Here is a 15,858-nt window from a genome sequence, read left to right as displayed (position 1 = left end):
GCCAGAGCAGGTACTAAAAATAGTACCTATGCTAACTTAGCTAACTATGCTAGTCGAAATGCTACTTAAACTGTGGCATGGCGAGGCTAGTAGAGTAGAGCTGGTGGAAATACGCCAAATGTTTCCAACGTCACAACAGAGACCTACAGTGAGGCTTCTTTTTCTTATTATGGGCCACAACTGTAGGGGCACTGTGGGGGCAGAGTATGGCTGCAACTAAAGATTATTTTCATTATCGATTCATCTGTGGATTATCTTCTCGATTAAGCGAGTAATCGTTCTGTCCATAAAATGTCAGAAAACCTGGCAATTATGTTCTCAAATGTTTTCATGATTCAGTTTGAAGTAATTTCTTTGTTATATTTCTTTATTATAAACCAGAAAATATTTGCATTAAAGAAGCTGAAAAACTTGAAAAACATTAATTTAATCATCTAATATAATCGATTAATCAAATAATTGTTTCAGCTTAGAACAGAGTGTTGATACCTTCAATTGAATTCCTATTTAGTTTAGTTATATTTTAGTGTATTTATGCTATTTAATAGGCATGTCTTTATGTATTTGTTTTAGTATTGTATTTTATCTAACTGTTTCATTTATTGATTTAATTATTTTATCCGATTACTTTTCTACATCTTTTTAACCTATTATATCATAGTGTTACTCCTTTGTCTTATTTGTATCTATCAAGATGTGTGAATGTATCTACAGTAGGTGACTGATGGGATGGGTGGGGTTATGTCAAGCACTTTGTGGTGCATTTTATGTTTGAAAACTGCAATATAAATAAAGATTGGTTAATTGATTGAGAAGTGACTACATCAGCAGAGTAAATGAATCAATCAACAAACCTTTATTCTGTGCGTTGTGAAGCTGCACTTTAGCATATATCAGAGGGTTGTCCCAAGGGATTATGGTGGGTTTCTGCTGTGTTGGCTCCAGTGTTTCCAGTGTTCCTGCAGCAGTCGGTAGTTCACCATTCTGGTCCAGCCTTGTCAATGTCATAGCCTCAAACACACTTTGATGAAACAGACGCTCCACTTCAGGCCCTGCCATGACTGAACAACATCTTCCTATAAGTATTCATTTCAAGTCCTACACCTTCAAATTTGTAGACAAAATAATTGGAAATACTTTTTCAAATTAAGAATAAAAGCCTTCCCCCCTATAGTCAAGGTAAAGAAATATTGGGTATGTATCAATGAAACATGTGAATCAGAAATAGATGTATTTCAGATTTGGTTAATTAAAATTGTGTATGTCACTGTGGAGTTCCAAAAAATAATGAAAACGTAAAATAATCAGACTATAAATTAGAATTGGAGTACTGTTTGTTTTGTGTCGTTTTTTTTCTTCTCTCTATCTAATGGATTGTATAGAGCTTCAGACGTCATGTGACTCAGTTTGAAAAATTAACAGCACCGGTGCCCCTTTCAAACATTGAGAGTTCCAAATACACTTTAAATCTGCAGAGATCAAGCGGGGAAAATCACTGAACCAGACAGCGTGAATATATGGTGTTTAGCTGCAGTTGACATTATACCTGCAGCATTAAATCTTCAACTTGCATGTAAAATAAACCAGATATTTAAGTCTGTAAGGACACTGAAAATGTCATCACAGCTTGCTGGTTGGCAAAACCGTAGTGACCATTTAATGTCACTGTGTCTTAAAATACAGTAATGTTCACTATATGTATGCTGTTATCCATTATATATGTCTATGTAAGTGAACAATGTTGTTGCCTGCAAAAAAGGCATTATCATGGTTGCGGTCAGCTATATGGGGCAAACATTAGTATATTGTGTGAAATGGATCCATGTACATGTATGGTTATTTTTTTATTGGATAGATATAGCCAAAAAGCATTTAGTTGGTACAAACTTAACAACCAGCAAAGGATAAATTGATAAACTGAGCTGGACTGACCTTGTTTGCTGTCATGTTGCAAATGCTGTTTGATGGACATCCAGGTAGAGAGGCTCTTTCTAGGATGAGCAGCAGACTGGATCATCTCCCAAACTGGAGACAGCTTCATTATGGACGACTCCACTTGTGTTGGATCAAAACCCTGAACAGCCTTTCAGGAAGACAAGTAAACACACTTGATAAACACATGTGTGGAGCGATTACTAAGTGAATCGTTAACTCTTGTGACAAATTCAAATTGGAAGCAATTCAACTGTTTCAGTGGTATTCAACCTCTTAAATGTGGATATTTTCTAATGTCTTTGGTGCATGTAACAAAGAAATCATTAAAGTTGATTCATTTTGGTTTCTTAATTCCATTTCAAGGCTTAGTAAACACAGATAAACATTTTCTGACATTTTGTGGACCAAACAAGTGATTGATTAGTACTGACAATAATCGCCAGATTAATCAAGAATGAAAAGATTATGAAAAATATTGATGAGATTATTTTCACAAAACAGTAATATCAGTTTTTAATATGGAAACAGAAAAAAAATCAACATACACTGACATCCCTCAAGCGCAATGCCCTCTCATCATGGTGTCTGATGACCAAAGGAAGATCAGCATTCCTCTGAGTCTCCTCTGCTCCAAACCTGTCCACTAGTCCCTAACACAGAAAATAATTAACAAATTAACAAATTATTTCATTATATGCAGCGCTTGAGCTTGTAAAATCTGGACAGGTTAATGAGATCTTCACTGAGTTTTACAGTTCCAATAAACAGGTACTGCATTTTCCAGACTATAAGTCACGCTTTTTTTAGTTTAGTTTGGCTGGCCATGTGACCTATTAAGAAGCGACGAATATTGCAGAATTTAAACTGCAGAAAGAAAGTTTGGAGTGAGTGAAAAACTTGTCAGGAACTGGTGAAAAGCAGAGGTAACTCTTACTTCTATGAAAAAAATCAAAGGATAAACACAGCCTGAAAGCGCGATGGCCAGAGCTGGAGGAACAAGTCCACAAATGGGTTCTTGGGGCTTATCAACGGTGCAGTTACGTGCCAAAAAGATGAAAATAAATTATTTTACTATTTTGCTATCGCTTCATGCAACGCAACCACCTGTCAATCAGAAAATGGACCACGATGTGTCATAAACTGCCACCTGACTTCCAAGCCAAGGTCGACAGTTTCCGTGCATTCATTGAAAAGCAGGCAATGACACACAATATGTCACCGGACCATATAACAAATATGGACGAGGTCCCCCTCAGGTTTGACATCCCCATGAGCCGAAGTGTTGCAGAGAAAGGGCAGAAAGTTGTGAGCATGGTGACAAGTGGTCATGAGAAATCACACTTCACGGTGGTGCTAGCATGCTGTGGAGATGGTTCGAAACTGCCACCAATGGTCATTTTATTCCCCCCATCATAACCACAAACAACAAAGGGTAGATGGATGAAGAAATGATAAGCTTTCAGCTCACAAAGTGCTATTTTAAACATCTTAAGGGCTTTTTTAAAACACGCAAAGCCCTGTGTAGGAGCCATTTCTTTGTGTAGCTGCTGCACTACCAATTTATGCCGACAGGTGGTGGGTGTGTTCTTTTTGTTGCTATAAAGGTGGGAATTTGTGTCACTGGGCAGGTGTTGCCGGACAGAAGAGCGCACAGTTTTTCAACCGCTAAATGATATGCTTTTGGCACGGTGGTCTCCGTCACTTACTGTCATTTACTGCTGTTTATTGGACTTGATCTTGCGCCTAAAAATGTGAGAAATAAAAGGTCGCATATTAAGCAAAGCAAGCGTGCGGACTGGATTTCATTGGACCCAAAGAAAGCGTATCAAGCGCGTTAATAAGTTTAGCCTGTCCTGCAGCCCCTCAGTGGCTTTAAGCTGGGGCTTAGCCACTACACCCCGTTTGTGATGGACAGTATGCAAGCACATGTAAACGGCACATATCACAGCCTGCAACTCCATTCCTGCTATCATCCCTGGAGGCTTAACTAAAATACTCCAGCCACTCGACAACGCAGTGAACCGGAGTTTTAAGGCACTCTTGCGTCGCCTGCACGAGACCTGGATGATGGATGGAGAGCACGGCTTCACGGCAAACCGGGCCGGATGCGCAATGCAACTTTCCAGCAAGTCGTTAGATGGATTGAAAAAGCATGGAGTACTGTGGCAACCAAAACGATCCTGTCGGGATTCAGAAAGGTCGGACTGACTACAACTGATGCTGATGGTGAGTCTGATGTCAGCCGATCAGAAGAGGAGACGGCGCTTCATCTTCCTCCAGATCTGGCGGAATTGTTCAGAAGCGACACCGAGGATGAAGAATTCAACGGATTCAGTGATGCAGAATGAGATCAGGAACTTTATAAACTTGTTAACCTGTTAGGTTAATAATTTTAGCCTATGTTGGTCAGGCTATTGTGTAGGCTAACTGAGTAGTCTTTCCAGATTAATGTTTGTTTCTGGATTCTTATGAAATGTTTTAAAAATAAATGTGACTTAGATAGATGTACTTTTCCTCTTCATGATATATTTTTGGACAATAATACTTTGGTGCGACATATAGCCCAGAAAATACAGTACTTGTGCCTATGAATCCAGTTTGTGTCATAATCATCATCAAAAGTGATAATACTTTTTCTTCTATAATTGTGATTATAGCACCATCTGCTGGACGTACTGTGTATTGTAAGTATTTATGGATCAGCAAAAGGTTACTGTGTTAATAAAACACATTTTCCCTGACAATAATATTATTAATATATCCCCTCCCAAAGCTTTCAAAAGGGCTTTCAACATATATAATAAACATATACATTATCATTTGTGTTACATGCTGAGGTTTTTTCACATTATGTCTTCAAAACAGTTTTGAAAATGATTGGGGAGTAAAAAAAGCAGCAAACAAAGAGAATGTGTTCCCATTATATGCTTCTCGTACACGCTACCAAGCTCCTGCCACTTCACATCACAACCACCGCCGCTTCAGTTTGTGTGTGCTGAAGAGAAAGCATTCCCTCCCACCATGACGGAGCAGAGGGAGGAGGGGGAGCAGCTATTGTGCCTTTCTTCTGTCTCAGCCGAAAGCCTGAAATATGAAACCGCCTTTCATCTGGTCATCAGTAGACCTGCCCTCCCCGTCTAAAAAGCATGTGTTGCATTGGCCGGGAATCGAACCCGGGCCTCCCGCGTGGCAGGCGAGAATTCTACCACTGAACCACCAATGCTTCATATACACAGAAGCTGCCGTGTCAGGTTTTGATACTGTGCATGTACACAAACATGTTTTTACTGTACCTTTTTGTCTTCCTCTCTCTGCACAACACTGACTAAGCTGTTTAACATTCTGCTCCTCTGATCATTTGTGTGCACCAGGGGCAGGAAGTTCTGCAGCATGAAGGCAGCCAACTGAGGGTCTAACCAGGGACCACTGTGAGACTTGGTTCTCCAAGCTATGCGAGACTGCGCTTGGTCCGACCTTTCTGTGGAAATCACCACCTGAAGACAGATTCACAAGAAGGAGATATCAGGTTTTAATCACCACTCCCAAAGAGGTTGTATCTTATCACACAATATTCTTTTATGAAAGTCCATACTGGCATATATCACAATATAAATCAAATAAATATTTCAGTCAAGCTTTTAAATAATATCTGGAGATTTTATAAGACTTTATCCTAACACAAAATATATATGGGGATATAAAGCTGCACACATTCCCTGAGTGGGGAAATTTACAGTGTCACAGCAGCAAATATAAACATAAACATAATAAATGATAAACATCTTGGTCAGACAAACGTGTACACGCACAAACATACCTGCTGTAGCATACAGTCCAAAATAAGGGGAACTGAGCAAGCCTCAGGTGGAACCAGGTTCAGTAGGTAGCTGTAATAACGCATGTCCACATCTGCAGAGAGAGGAGGCAGCTCAGTCTCAGTTAAGAGAGAAAGGAAGAAAACAAAGAGGCCGACAAGCATGTAGTTTTTAAATAACAAACACCAGCATTTCCCAAAATACAGAGAAAGATTACTCCCCAACCTTGAACCGCAGTCCTCTTTGAGTTTAGAGTCACGGATAAACGGGTCGACACACCCTGACAAGAGAAACACACATACATGGTTAAGTCATACCTTTTAATATAGTAAATACTACACAGCCAGGTTAGCAACGCTTGTGGGCTTGGTTAGGGAGATGACCTATGACCTGTGTGGAGTTTCAACAGTCTGACTTTTATGAGGCAGATACATCAGATGTGCTGCAGAGAAGACGAAGTAGATATTTAAAAGAATGAATTCAAATGAATTCAAGCAATAATGTATAGGCTTTATGTTTGTAGTAGTATTTACTGTATATTTATGTAATTAGTTTTCTGTTTTTATAGTATTGTATTGTATTTATAATTTAGTTTTGTTTTCAAATAAAATATCATGCCAACACTACTGTGGCTATATTTCCTTGAGAGGGTTTATAATTATAATAAAACATTGTCAAATGTTTTTATATCCACATGTTAATAAGCTGAGATGTACATATCTCTACAAAAAACTACTTTTGTGCCTTAATATCGGTCCATCATAAGTCAAACTGGAGCATAATATTTAGAAACTAGTATTTAATTTGTATAGTGAACTATGTTAAATTTTTTTCTTGATTACAGGCTTAACAAATTGTGTTACTTTATTCATTCGATATGCTACAGAAATAAGTTTATCATTGTTGTTATTATATAGGTTCAGTTCAATCTTTGCCAAAACCAGCATGTAAAGGCAGTATTATTATATTAACATTTAATAACAATAAATGAAGTAGTAAATGTACTGTCCTTGAAGTATAAACACACATTGCAGAAAGGTAGGTTGCATTTGGGTGAGGTGGGATTTGAAATAAAATAATGCTAAAATCCTCTACAACTATTGGCAGCTGGCCAGCCTGTGCAGGATTTGATTTGTAGCCCAGAAATAGTTTTGGTTGCAGAAGGCAGCCTTTCTGCAATCAAAATTTTTTATAGCAGATATATACAAAGTTTCTTGTTTGCTTAGTTAATCAACAGATCAATTAATTGTAATTTTAACAAAAAAATTCAGGAGACTGATCTGCAGTGAGAACTACAACAAACAACAGGACCCCCTGCAAACTCTGACAATGACAGAGTGGAATTCCAGCATTCTTTCTTGAACGGAAATGTGGTGAAACACGAGCAGAGTGGCGCAGCGGAAGCGTGCTGGGCCCATAACCCAGAGGTCGATGGATCGAAACCATCCTCTGCTAGCAGGTTTTTTTCTACAGTAGCAGTGTCCGTGAACAGACATACAGTGGTAGCATTGAGAATGACATAACACAATAATGCTCTGAATTAAAGGCCAGCATGACCTGTATGGAGGCCGAAACCTGACTTATGTATGTATAAATAAATAAATAAATAAATAAATACGTAAATAAATAAATGTATGAATAAATACTCCAATAATAAATAAATGCACAAATAAATAAATGCATGAATAAATGTATGAATAAATACAGCAATACATAAATAAATAAATGTATAAAGTCCATGTGTAATGTCCTCGACCAGTCACTGGCAGACCTTCCCAGTGTCGCCAACTTTGTTGTGCGACTAGCGACAAATCTAGCGACTTTTTCTGGTGTTATTGGAGACTTTAGTGGTTTTTGGAGACTCTCATGTGAAAGCATGTATCACTCTGCAGTTACTGTGCTCAACATGCAGCACCAATCATGGTGTTGACTCAGGTAAGGACCTCCTACCTCATAAGCATATGGACACAGAAATAAGTAAATAAACAAATAAATATAGGTGAACAGAAATGTAGAAATAAATGTATAAATGTCTTTCATTTATTCTTTTTTATTTATGTATGCATTTATTTATTGCTGTATTGATTTCATACATTTATTCATGCATTTATTTATTTATTTCTGTATTTATTTATTCATTTATTTCTCTATTTATTTATTTATTTATGTATTTATTTATACATTTATTCATTTATTTATTTATACATACATACATACAAGTCAGGTTTCGTCCTCCATAGCCCTGTGAATAACAAAAATAAAAAATCATTTGTAGCTATTATGTAGTTCGACTGATTGGCATGTGAGTGTGTGTACCTCTGAGGGTTGAATATCCAACACAGCAACAGAGGGTATATGGATGAGATTGATGCTGTCTAGAAAGTGCTGATGCTGCTGGCGCCAGTCCACACCGTCATAGATGAGCTTGGCAATGCCGTCAAAGATTCGGCTTCCCAACTCCAGCTGGACACACTGTAATACCACACACAGATAACAATATATAACAAAAAAATCAAGTCAAATGCAGCGTACAGTTGAATGTACAGTAAGTAGCAATGGAACAATCAACAATATTCCATCCATCTTCTACCACTTTATGCTCCACATGGGGGTCGTGGGGGGTTCAGTACCAATCTCAGCTGACATTGGGCGATAGGTCGGGGTACACACTGGACAGTTCACCATTCCATCACAGGGCCATTCACTCTCACACCTATGGTCAATTTAAAGTGTCCAATTTACCTAATCCCCAAATCTGCATGTTTTTGGACTATGGGAGTTAACCGGAGAACCTGGAGAAAACCTACTCACAGACAGCGAGAACATACAAACTCCATGTAGAAAGGCCTTGTTCCGACTGATTTTTCTTCTAATAATATAGCCGTCAACACCTACGAAATATAGCCTTTACCGTGACATTCTTTTAGTTGTTAAATGGCCTTATCATCTTGGCCCTAACCTCACTTCTTCTCCATGCCTAACTCTAAACCCCAAGGTGCTCTTTTCCCCGAAATTGAGTTGTTTCTTGTACGTGACATACTTAGAAGCCGTCTCTTCCACTTTCCTGAGATTTCTTTCTCTACTGTAGAAAAAACTTCGGAACTAGCTTGGGGGAGTAGTTGCCGGCTCTGGCTTGTCATTGGCAGCCAGCCCTCAGTGTGTCAATTCCAGCACCACAGCCCTCGTAGGTGCAGACATAAGGCAAAGCCTGTTTAGGTTTAAGAATCTAAAAATGTATATATTTAAACATATTTTTTCAGTCGAGAAAGTGTTATTTCGTCCCATTCCTAATAGTGAGGCACAGATATTGAGAAAAACACAGCATCGGAATAATGAAAATAGCAAAAGGAAACAAAACATTTAAATTGCAGGGGAAAGGTTTTATGATAGTAAATAAATCATTTAAAAAACCTATATACTGTATATATTACCGGACAGTCAGGGTCATTTGAGTTCGATGGAGGTCGGATTTCAGGGACAGTGTAGCAGAGCTGAGCCAAATTGTGCAGCTCCGACTCCAATGGAGCGCTTAACAGAACAGGTCTTAGACCAGACCAGAAGAGCTCCAGTGTCCTGGCAGGTGCAGCCTGCCTTTCACTGGATGAGTCTGTAAATTTATGAGAATTATTTGTTAATATTGAGATATATATATATATATATATATATATATACATACATATATACACACATATATATATATATACACATATATATATATACATATATACATGTATGTATAGATATACACACACAGTATATATATATCAGGGTTTTTCTAAACTGGGGAACAAGGACACTATCAAATACGTTATCATTATTACGGTTATATTGTTTTGCCGATAAAGATGTTATATTTAGTGATGCACCGAAAATTCAGCGAAAGACTTTTATCACCAAAACAAAACCACCGAAACAATGTTGTGATGACGCATGCAAAAACTGCGGCCAGCACACGCCTGTCTATACCTGCTTACAGAGTCTGTCCAAGATCAGTTTGGAAGACCAATGAAACGGTTCCAACAAGATGCGAGTACATGGTGGAACAGCGCCTATTGAATGCTGGAAAGGCCACAGTGCAGGAGCAGTGCTCAGAATGAAAAGGCCCTTCTGTCTGCACCAGATGAGGGGCACACTCTATAATATAATATACTATAATTGCAATGCCTTGACTTTAGTGAGATAAGTACACACAGTCCTAGCCATAAGAACAAAATTAGATTAAAAAACACAATGGTACAGAATTGGCATAATCATTTCTTTCAGTTTTCAGCCAAGTGTGTCCTGATTTTCAGTTTCAGCCAACAATTTTCATTTTGGTACATCCCTAGTTATATTGTTGCCAAAAAAGATGTTTCTTGTTAACGTGTTACCCCAGCTGCTACCCAACGTACATGTTTTCTGTACAGAGTTGTTTAATGTTCCGCGTTTGTGGTAACTTGCCCATTTTGAGTTACTTGCTTTACTTTATGAGTCACCATAATAGTCCTTCAAAAAGCCTCAGCATTTTTACCTCAAATTTTCAAATGATATGCTGCCACCTCTGTCATATTCCTCTGTGTCACCTTTCAGATCCTTCCACGTCTGAGACGCCCCAGCTGCCCTGAGTGTCTATCCATACTTTAACGTCACTGTGAGCTTGGTCACGTAGATGATATTAATGAAAATACTAAAGGCTCATTTATCCTCAAAAGATGGGCAAAGGGCAGAAACAGGCGGAGCCTTTCATCCATACTTTGCATTAATTTAATCTGCCATAGTGGACGTCGCAACAGAGTTTAGGATGATGGACGGCGGAAATGATATAAAGTTTCAAAGAGCATCTCTGTAAGATGGTGTGGAATTACATCCATCTATATGGGACAACTTACATTCAGTGGTCCGCTTATGTTTCTGTCTATTTTGACAGATTGAGCACAATAAAATCACCTCTTCAATGGTCACCATGTTTGCTGATGCCTGCAACTTGGCACTGCTCTCTAGAAGTATTGCTATTGTCCATAACAAAGCAAAGATGCGCAGTAGGGTAGTATGCAGGATAGAGACGGAGATAATGTATGGGATGGATGGACGTAAAACAGATGAAAATGGAGTATAAATGGCCTTTATTCTAACCCCCCTCCTCCTTCCTAACCATAATCTCATACTTTTATTTTACCGCTGCTCTGCCCTAGGCGTCTAAATGTGCCACCAGTGGGTTTACATTGGAGTCAATTGAGAGCCAGGAGCATCTCTTTCAGACATGGAAGGAGACCTTGTGCATCTGTAGGGTGATGCAGAAGGACATGACAGAGCATTGGTATACGACACTCTCGGGATAAGAACAAGTTAGTCCTTCACCTGCACTAGTCACTGCAGATGTGCTCTGGTTGCTCGACTGCTTATTGTCCTCAGAGGCGTGTTGCTCCTGCTGCACCTCACAAGTTTGCTCGTGCTCTGAACACAGTTTGATGACATTCGTTACGTGTACACCGATGGCGTCCAGGATCCTAATCAGGTGAGGCTGGTGAAAGCCCAGCAACAGGATGTAGTGCTCAGGACCATCGTCTGGTTCATCAGCTGTGTTCACATACAGACAAACAAAAAAACATACATTTACATACTGTAAAACTCAATGTTTTGTACATGTTTTCCTTTACTTATTTCGCTACAATGGTAAATGTGTATTTTGCACAGCAGCCATTTTGACAGGACGCAGTAGGAAAACCACAGGTGTAAAAAAAAAAAATTGTATTAACGATGACTGAGTTCCATTTAGTTTCCTCAGTTTCAGGGACCATATGCTGGTTCACTGTCTCACTTGCTGTCTTGAATTACAGTACATAGCCAATGAACAGATTTATTTATTTATATAGTATAGTATAGTATATTTCACCTTTGAAATTAGGAGGCTCAGCCTCATCCCTGCGTTTCAGCTTTGTTTTCTTGGATGACTGTAGAGGCGGAGTCTTTCGCTTTTTGTCAGAGGCTTTGGTGGCAGGAGGCAGATTGACATCCTCGTCCTCTGCCTGAAACAGAAGACGAAATGACAAATGAGACAGAACTGCACTAAAAAATTCCCTCAAAGGAAAATATAATTAAACCCTTTCACTTATTGGCTCAAGCCACACCATAGCCACACTGCAAAAAAAGTAAAATAAGCCTTGTTTCTGGGAAATTGTTAGCCTTAATTGTAAAAAGTTTTGCACATTTTAAGATAAACATATTTAGCTTTGTCCTAGTAAGATACTACAAAGTAACAAGTAACAAGCAAATACAATGGTTGGCATGAACTTTTGTGTTAAGGTTACAGGAGTAAAATTCACTTTTCACAGATTGGTTTGCTTAGAGTGTGTGCAAATATGAGAAATTACAAGGTATGCATTTATAAAGGGACACATTTTTTTCATGAAGAATTTGCTTGTGATAAGTACAACTTTCAGTCATGTTTTTTTTGGCTTAGTTTTAAGACACATTACAGTCTTGTAATTATTGTTTTTCCTAAAACAAGAAAATTCAAACCCATAGAAGGATATTTGGCTTATAATAGGGCTGTTTTAGCAGTGCAGGTTTAGGGGTTTTTGAATATGTTACAAATCAAACCTGAGTGGAAAAAATAGTCATGTTCAAGGCTGTTACAAAATCACACATATAATAGATCACATATATACATATATGTGGACACACACCTGCTCAGCCAACCTCCTCTGCTGATCATTGGCTTTGATATGAAGGAGCTGGAACTTCAGTAATTTCGCCATCAGGTCACAGGGAATCTCCTCTTCTGCATCCAGCAGCAGCTTAGCAGACTCTGTAACCTACATATAAATATATATAGCACAAATAAAGTTTGTTTTCAGACACCGATATGCTGCCCTATAGCACATAAATATGAGGCTACACACTACTTATTTTATATTATTATCTAATGTAATGACAAACGGGTGGGGGGAACACTTTAACATTACCAATCAATAAACTAACATGGACATTAAAATCTTTATCAATGTTAAAGATGTATCTATCTGTCTGCCTGCATTTGAATATCTACTTCCTCCCCTAATTGCAAGAACGAGCACTGTTATAACTGTTTTATGGAATTATTGCTCAATAAGAATGTTTGAAATAGAGACTCTCTGCTATATTATACCATAAGGCATCCTGGCCTTACCTCATGGAACATGGGAGCCTCATCATGTTTGGTTTTTGTTTTGGGATTCCCCAGATCATGAATCTGGACAGACATGACAAATTCACAACAATAGAGGTTAGAGCTGTATCCACACTGTTTTTGTTTTGCTGTTAAGTCGATCAGTGGATGATGAATGAATTATTAAGCAACATATTCATGATGTCAGCAATGTGTCTTTTGCACTGCACCCATGTTGACAGGTCGCAGAAGCACAGCTTACAGTACATACACAGCAGTGTAAATCATCAAATTAATGATAGTTAAGGTCCATTTGGCTTACTCAATTTATAGGTACATACATGCTGGTTCACTGTGACACTGTACTTGACAGCCTGTGGCCAAGAGAAAAGGAAGTGGGTTGTAGCTGGAGGGTTGTAGGATCAGATAGGTGCTGCGCCCAGTTTGTGTGTGTTCACTGGTTTATAATAAGGGACAGGTTAAGTACAAATATCACTGATTGGTGCATGTCTGAATAAAACAAATTCTCAATCTTACAAAGACTGATAATTGTGATCAGTAACACATGTGCCTCTCCTGCTAAAACGTGTCAAAATGGCTGCTGTGCAAAAGGCCCTGTGTGTTGTAAGTAGAGTGGGAAGTGCAAATGAAGTTGCAAGTAATTTGTAGTATGTAAGACATCGGTAGAATAATGGCTAAGAACAAACACATTTAATTTGAGATCTTGAAGAATCAGCCCATAGATGAATTTAAAGGACCAGTGTATAAAGAATTTGGTGAAATTATCTTTTATATGAAGCTGCTATTATTTGTAGCTGTCCCCAAACTATGGAATAATTGACTCATTTAAATTAAATCTTTAACTTTCAAACATTTTAAATCACCTTTAACGAACCACCTATTCTCCTTGACCAGTACCTAACTAGACTTTACCATTTTATTGTTTAACAATTTTTTACAGTTTTACATGTATCATGCTTTATTGTTTAATGTGTGCACCTTATTGTTGTACCTTGTACATTGTAAAGCAATTTGGTCAACCCTGGTTGTTTTTAAATGTGCTTAAAAAACACACACAAACCAAGGGGGTAACTTCACACTATGACAAAGCCAAACCACCAGGGGGCAGGATATCAGCTGTTCATGCATGAAAAAGCATTTCAGTCATGAATACCAAGTTCTTAGCATTGGAATAAGATGTCGATTAAGACTGACTTTAGTGAGATTTGTTTCCCTCACAGACTGCAATGGTTTAAATAAAGGCAAATTTAATCATTTTAAATTTTGACTCAGGTATTCAGTATCATGTCAACAGAAAATTAGTTGACACTTCTTCATATCTACTCAATTGTTTTTCACTTTAATTAGATGATCCTGACACACAGGTATAGATGCAAATGTATACACATATATATGTATCTCATACAGCGACAGTTAAGAAACTAGTTGTCAGCAAATCTATGATTTGATGTTTACCTGCAAACCAATCAGTGAAAAGTTAATTTTACTCCTGTAACCTTAACACAAAAGTTCATGCCAACCCAACTTAAAGTCTACTGGCAGTTAGCTAATTTTATGTCACGGATGGTTGAAAAAGTGCCAACTTCTTATCTGTTGGCATGACACTGAATAAAGAGAGTCAGTAGTGGACTGTCAAAATAAAGTGTTACCAGGAATATGAAGATGTGAATAGCAGTGATGTGGGGCTAAATTTCTCACTTTGAACAATTTGAACAATGCAAAGAATACCTTAGCGAGTGTGTCGTCCCAGGTCAACGCGGAGAAGAGTTTGCGTAGTGGTCGCTGCACAGCCTCGGCTAATGGCTGGAGCAGCTCCTCATCTTCAGGACTTTCCCCAACAACCATAGACACACAGGCGCGCCATGAATCCTGGAGACAACACGGCGAAACGAAAGTCAACACCAAGAGTTTTACATGGTCTATTAGTACAGCTAACTTAAACACTGGTGGGTCTAAGTTGAAATAAAACCCATAGGTAAACAGCGGGAAGAAAGCTACAGGTGTTGTTTAAATGAAGTGCGTAGACGCCAGACGTTTCTTTCCCCCGGTGGCGCCACGAGACCGGAAACAGTTTTACAACGGTTTTAATTATGTGATTTAATAATATCTTTGTGTGTTAAAAGATAAATGTAATTTGAATACACACACATTAAATCAATAAAAAAAATCCAAATATTATAAGTCACTTTCTTGGATAAATGACGTCACATTGAATTAAAGTTGTGAAGATATGAAATGTTTATCTTGACTAGGAAGAAGTGAGGTACAGATGTGTGTAATCTAGTTATTTGAAGAGTGCAGTGAGATAACAAACCTCTTCAAATGGTGCATCGATGAGATCCGCCTCCCAATTCTTGTGAACAACTGTGGCTCCCGCTACGTTGGGTTTTTTAGCTGAGCCCTTTTTGGCACCTTTCGGTGGCATTTTTACTCACTGATGATTCTACACTTTTTTAAAGAAAAGAACACAAATCAATGACATTAGACAAAAAATATAGAAACAAACTGGAGATGTGGCTTCTCAGCGTCTCCCCGTGCTTATGTTGTCATAGCAACCAGTGTAAAGTAACCCAAAGTTACTTTTCCTGCAGTTTTTTCTTTTCAAAATAAAAGCAGGGACGCGCACATTAGATCATTTTTTTTTTAAATCATTCAGATTTTTCTGCAAAACAGTTATGACCAATAACTGCTTATTGATCAGATGGAAGCCATTTTCTGCAGTGTTGTGGTCATGGATGCAGTTAAACCCCCAGAGAAGAAGACCACAAAACCCAAAACCAAAACATGACTAGATCAACAGTGAGTGATCTACCTAAGATGATGCTTACAGATTCAGTGGAATCTTTTGAATCCTTTGTTAAATTCAATAGTTCCTCTTATTTGCTGTAATAAGCATTTAGGTGCAATTCCTCCACTTCTCCTTAATCTTCCATGTTGTGCTTCTTCTCCTGTGGAGTTTAT

General features: G+C 38.3%; 1 protein-coding gene and 1 non-coding gene across 2 annotated transcripts in view; both read right to left on the bottom strand.

Annotated features, from left to right (window-relative positions):
• spag17 (sperm associated antigen 17) overlaps positions 1–15,436 on the bottom strand; it is a 40,027-nt gene extending 24,591 nt beyond the window's left edge. Inside the window, exons 1-14 of the mRNA XM_044022712.1 lie at positions 15,212–15,436; positions 14,626–14,766; positions 12,898–12,960; positions 12,416–12,544; positions 11,623–11,755; positions 11,088–11,306; positions 9,182–9,357; positions 8,067–8,222; positions 5,976–6,030; positions 5,753–5,844; positions 5,229–5,429; positions 2,481–2,585; positions 1,933–2,083; positions 855–1,061 (exon numbers count right to left, since the gene is read on the bottom strand). Of these exons, the coding sequence (XP_043878647.1) occupies positions 855–1,061; positions 1,933–2,083; positions 2,481–2,585; positions 5,229–5,429; positions 5,753–5,844; positions 5,976–6,030; positions 8,067–8,222; positions 9,182–9,357; positions 11,088–11,306; positions 11,623–11,755; positions 12,416–12,544; positions 12,898–12,960; positions 14,626–14,766; positions 15,212–15,322 (1,939 nt within the window). The 5' untranslated portion in view covers positions 15,323–15,436. The remainder of the gene's footprint in view (positions 1–854; positions 1,062–1,932; positions 2,084–2,480; positions 2,586–5,228; positions 5,430–5,752; positions 5,845–5,975; positions 6,031–8,066; positions 8,223–9,181; positions 9,358–11,087; positions 11,307–11,622; positions 11,756–12,415; positions 12,545–12,897; positions 12,961–14,625; positions 14,767–15,211) is intronic.
• On the bottom strand, positions 5,088–5,158 carry trnag-gcc. Its single transcript has one exon. It is a non-coding gene; the product is annotated as a tRNA-Gly (tRNA).
• Positions 15,437–15,858: the final 422 nt, after the last annotated feature.

The sequence above is a fragment of the Solea senegalensis genome, linkage group LG3 (genome assembly GCF_019176455.1).
Source record: "Solea senegalensis isolate Sse05_10M linkage group LG3, IFAPA_SoseM_1, whole genome shotgun sequence".
Taxonomy (NCBI): domain Eukaryota; kingdom Metazoa; phylum Chordata; class Actinopteri; order Pleuronectiformes; family Soleidae; genus Solea; species Solea senegalensis.
This window is presented reverse-complemented; position numbering and strand designations above follow the sequence as displayed.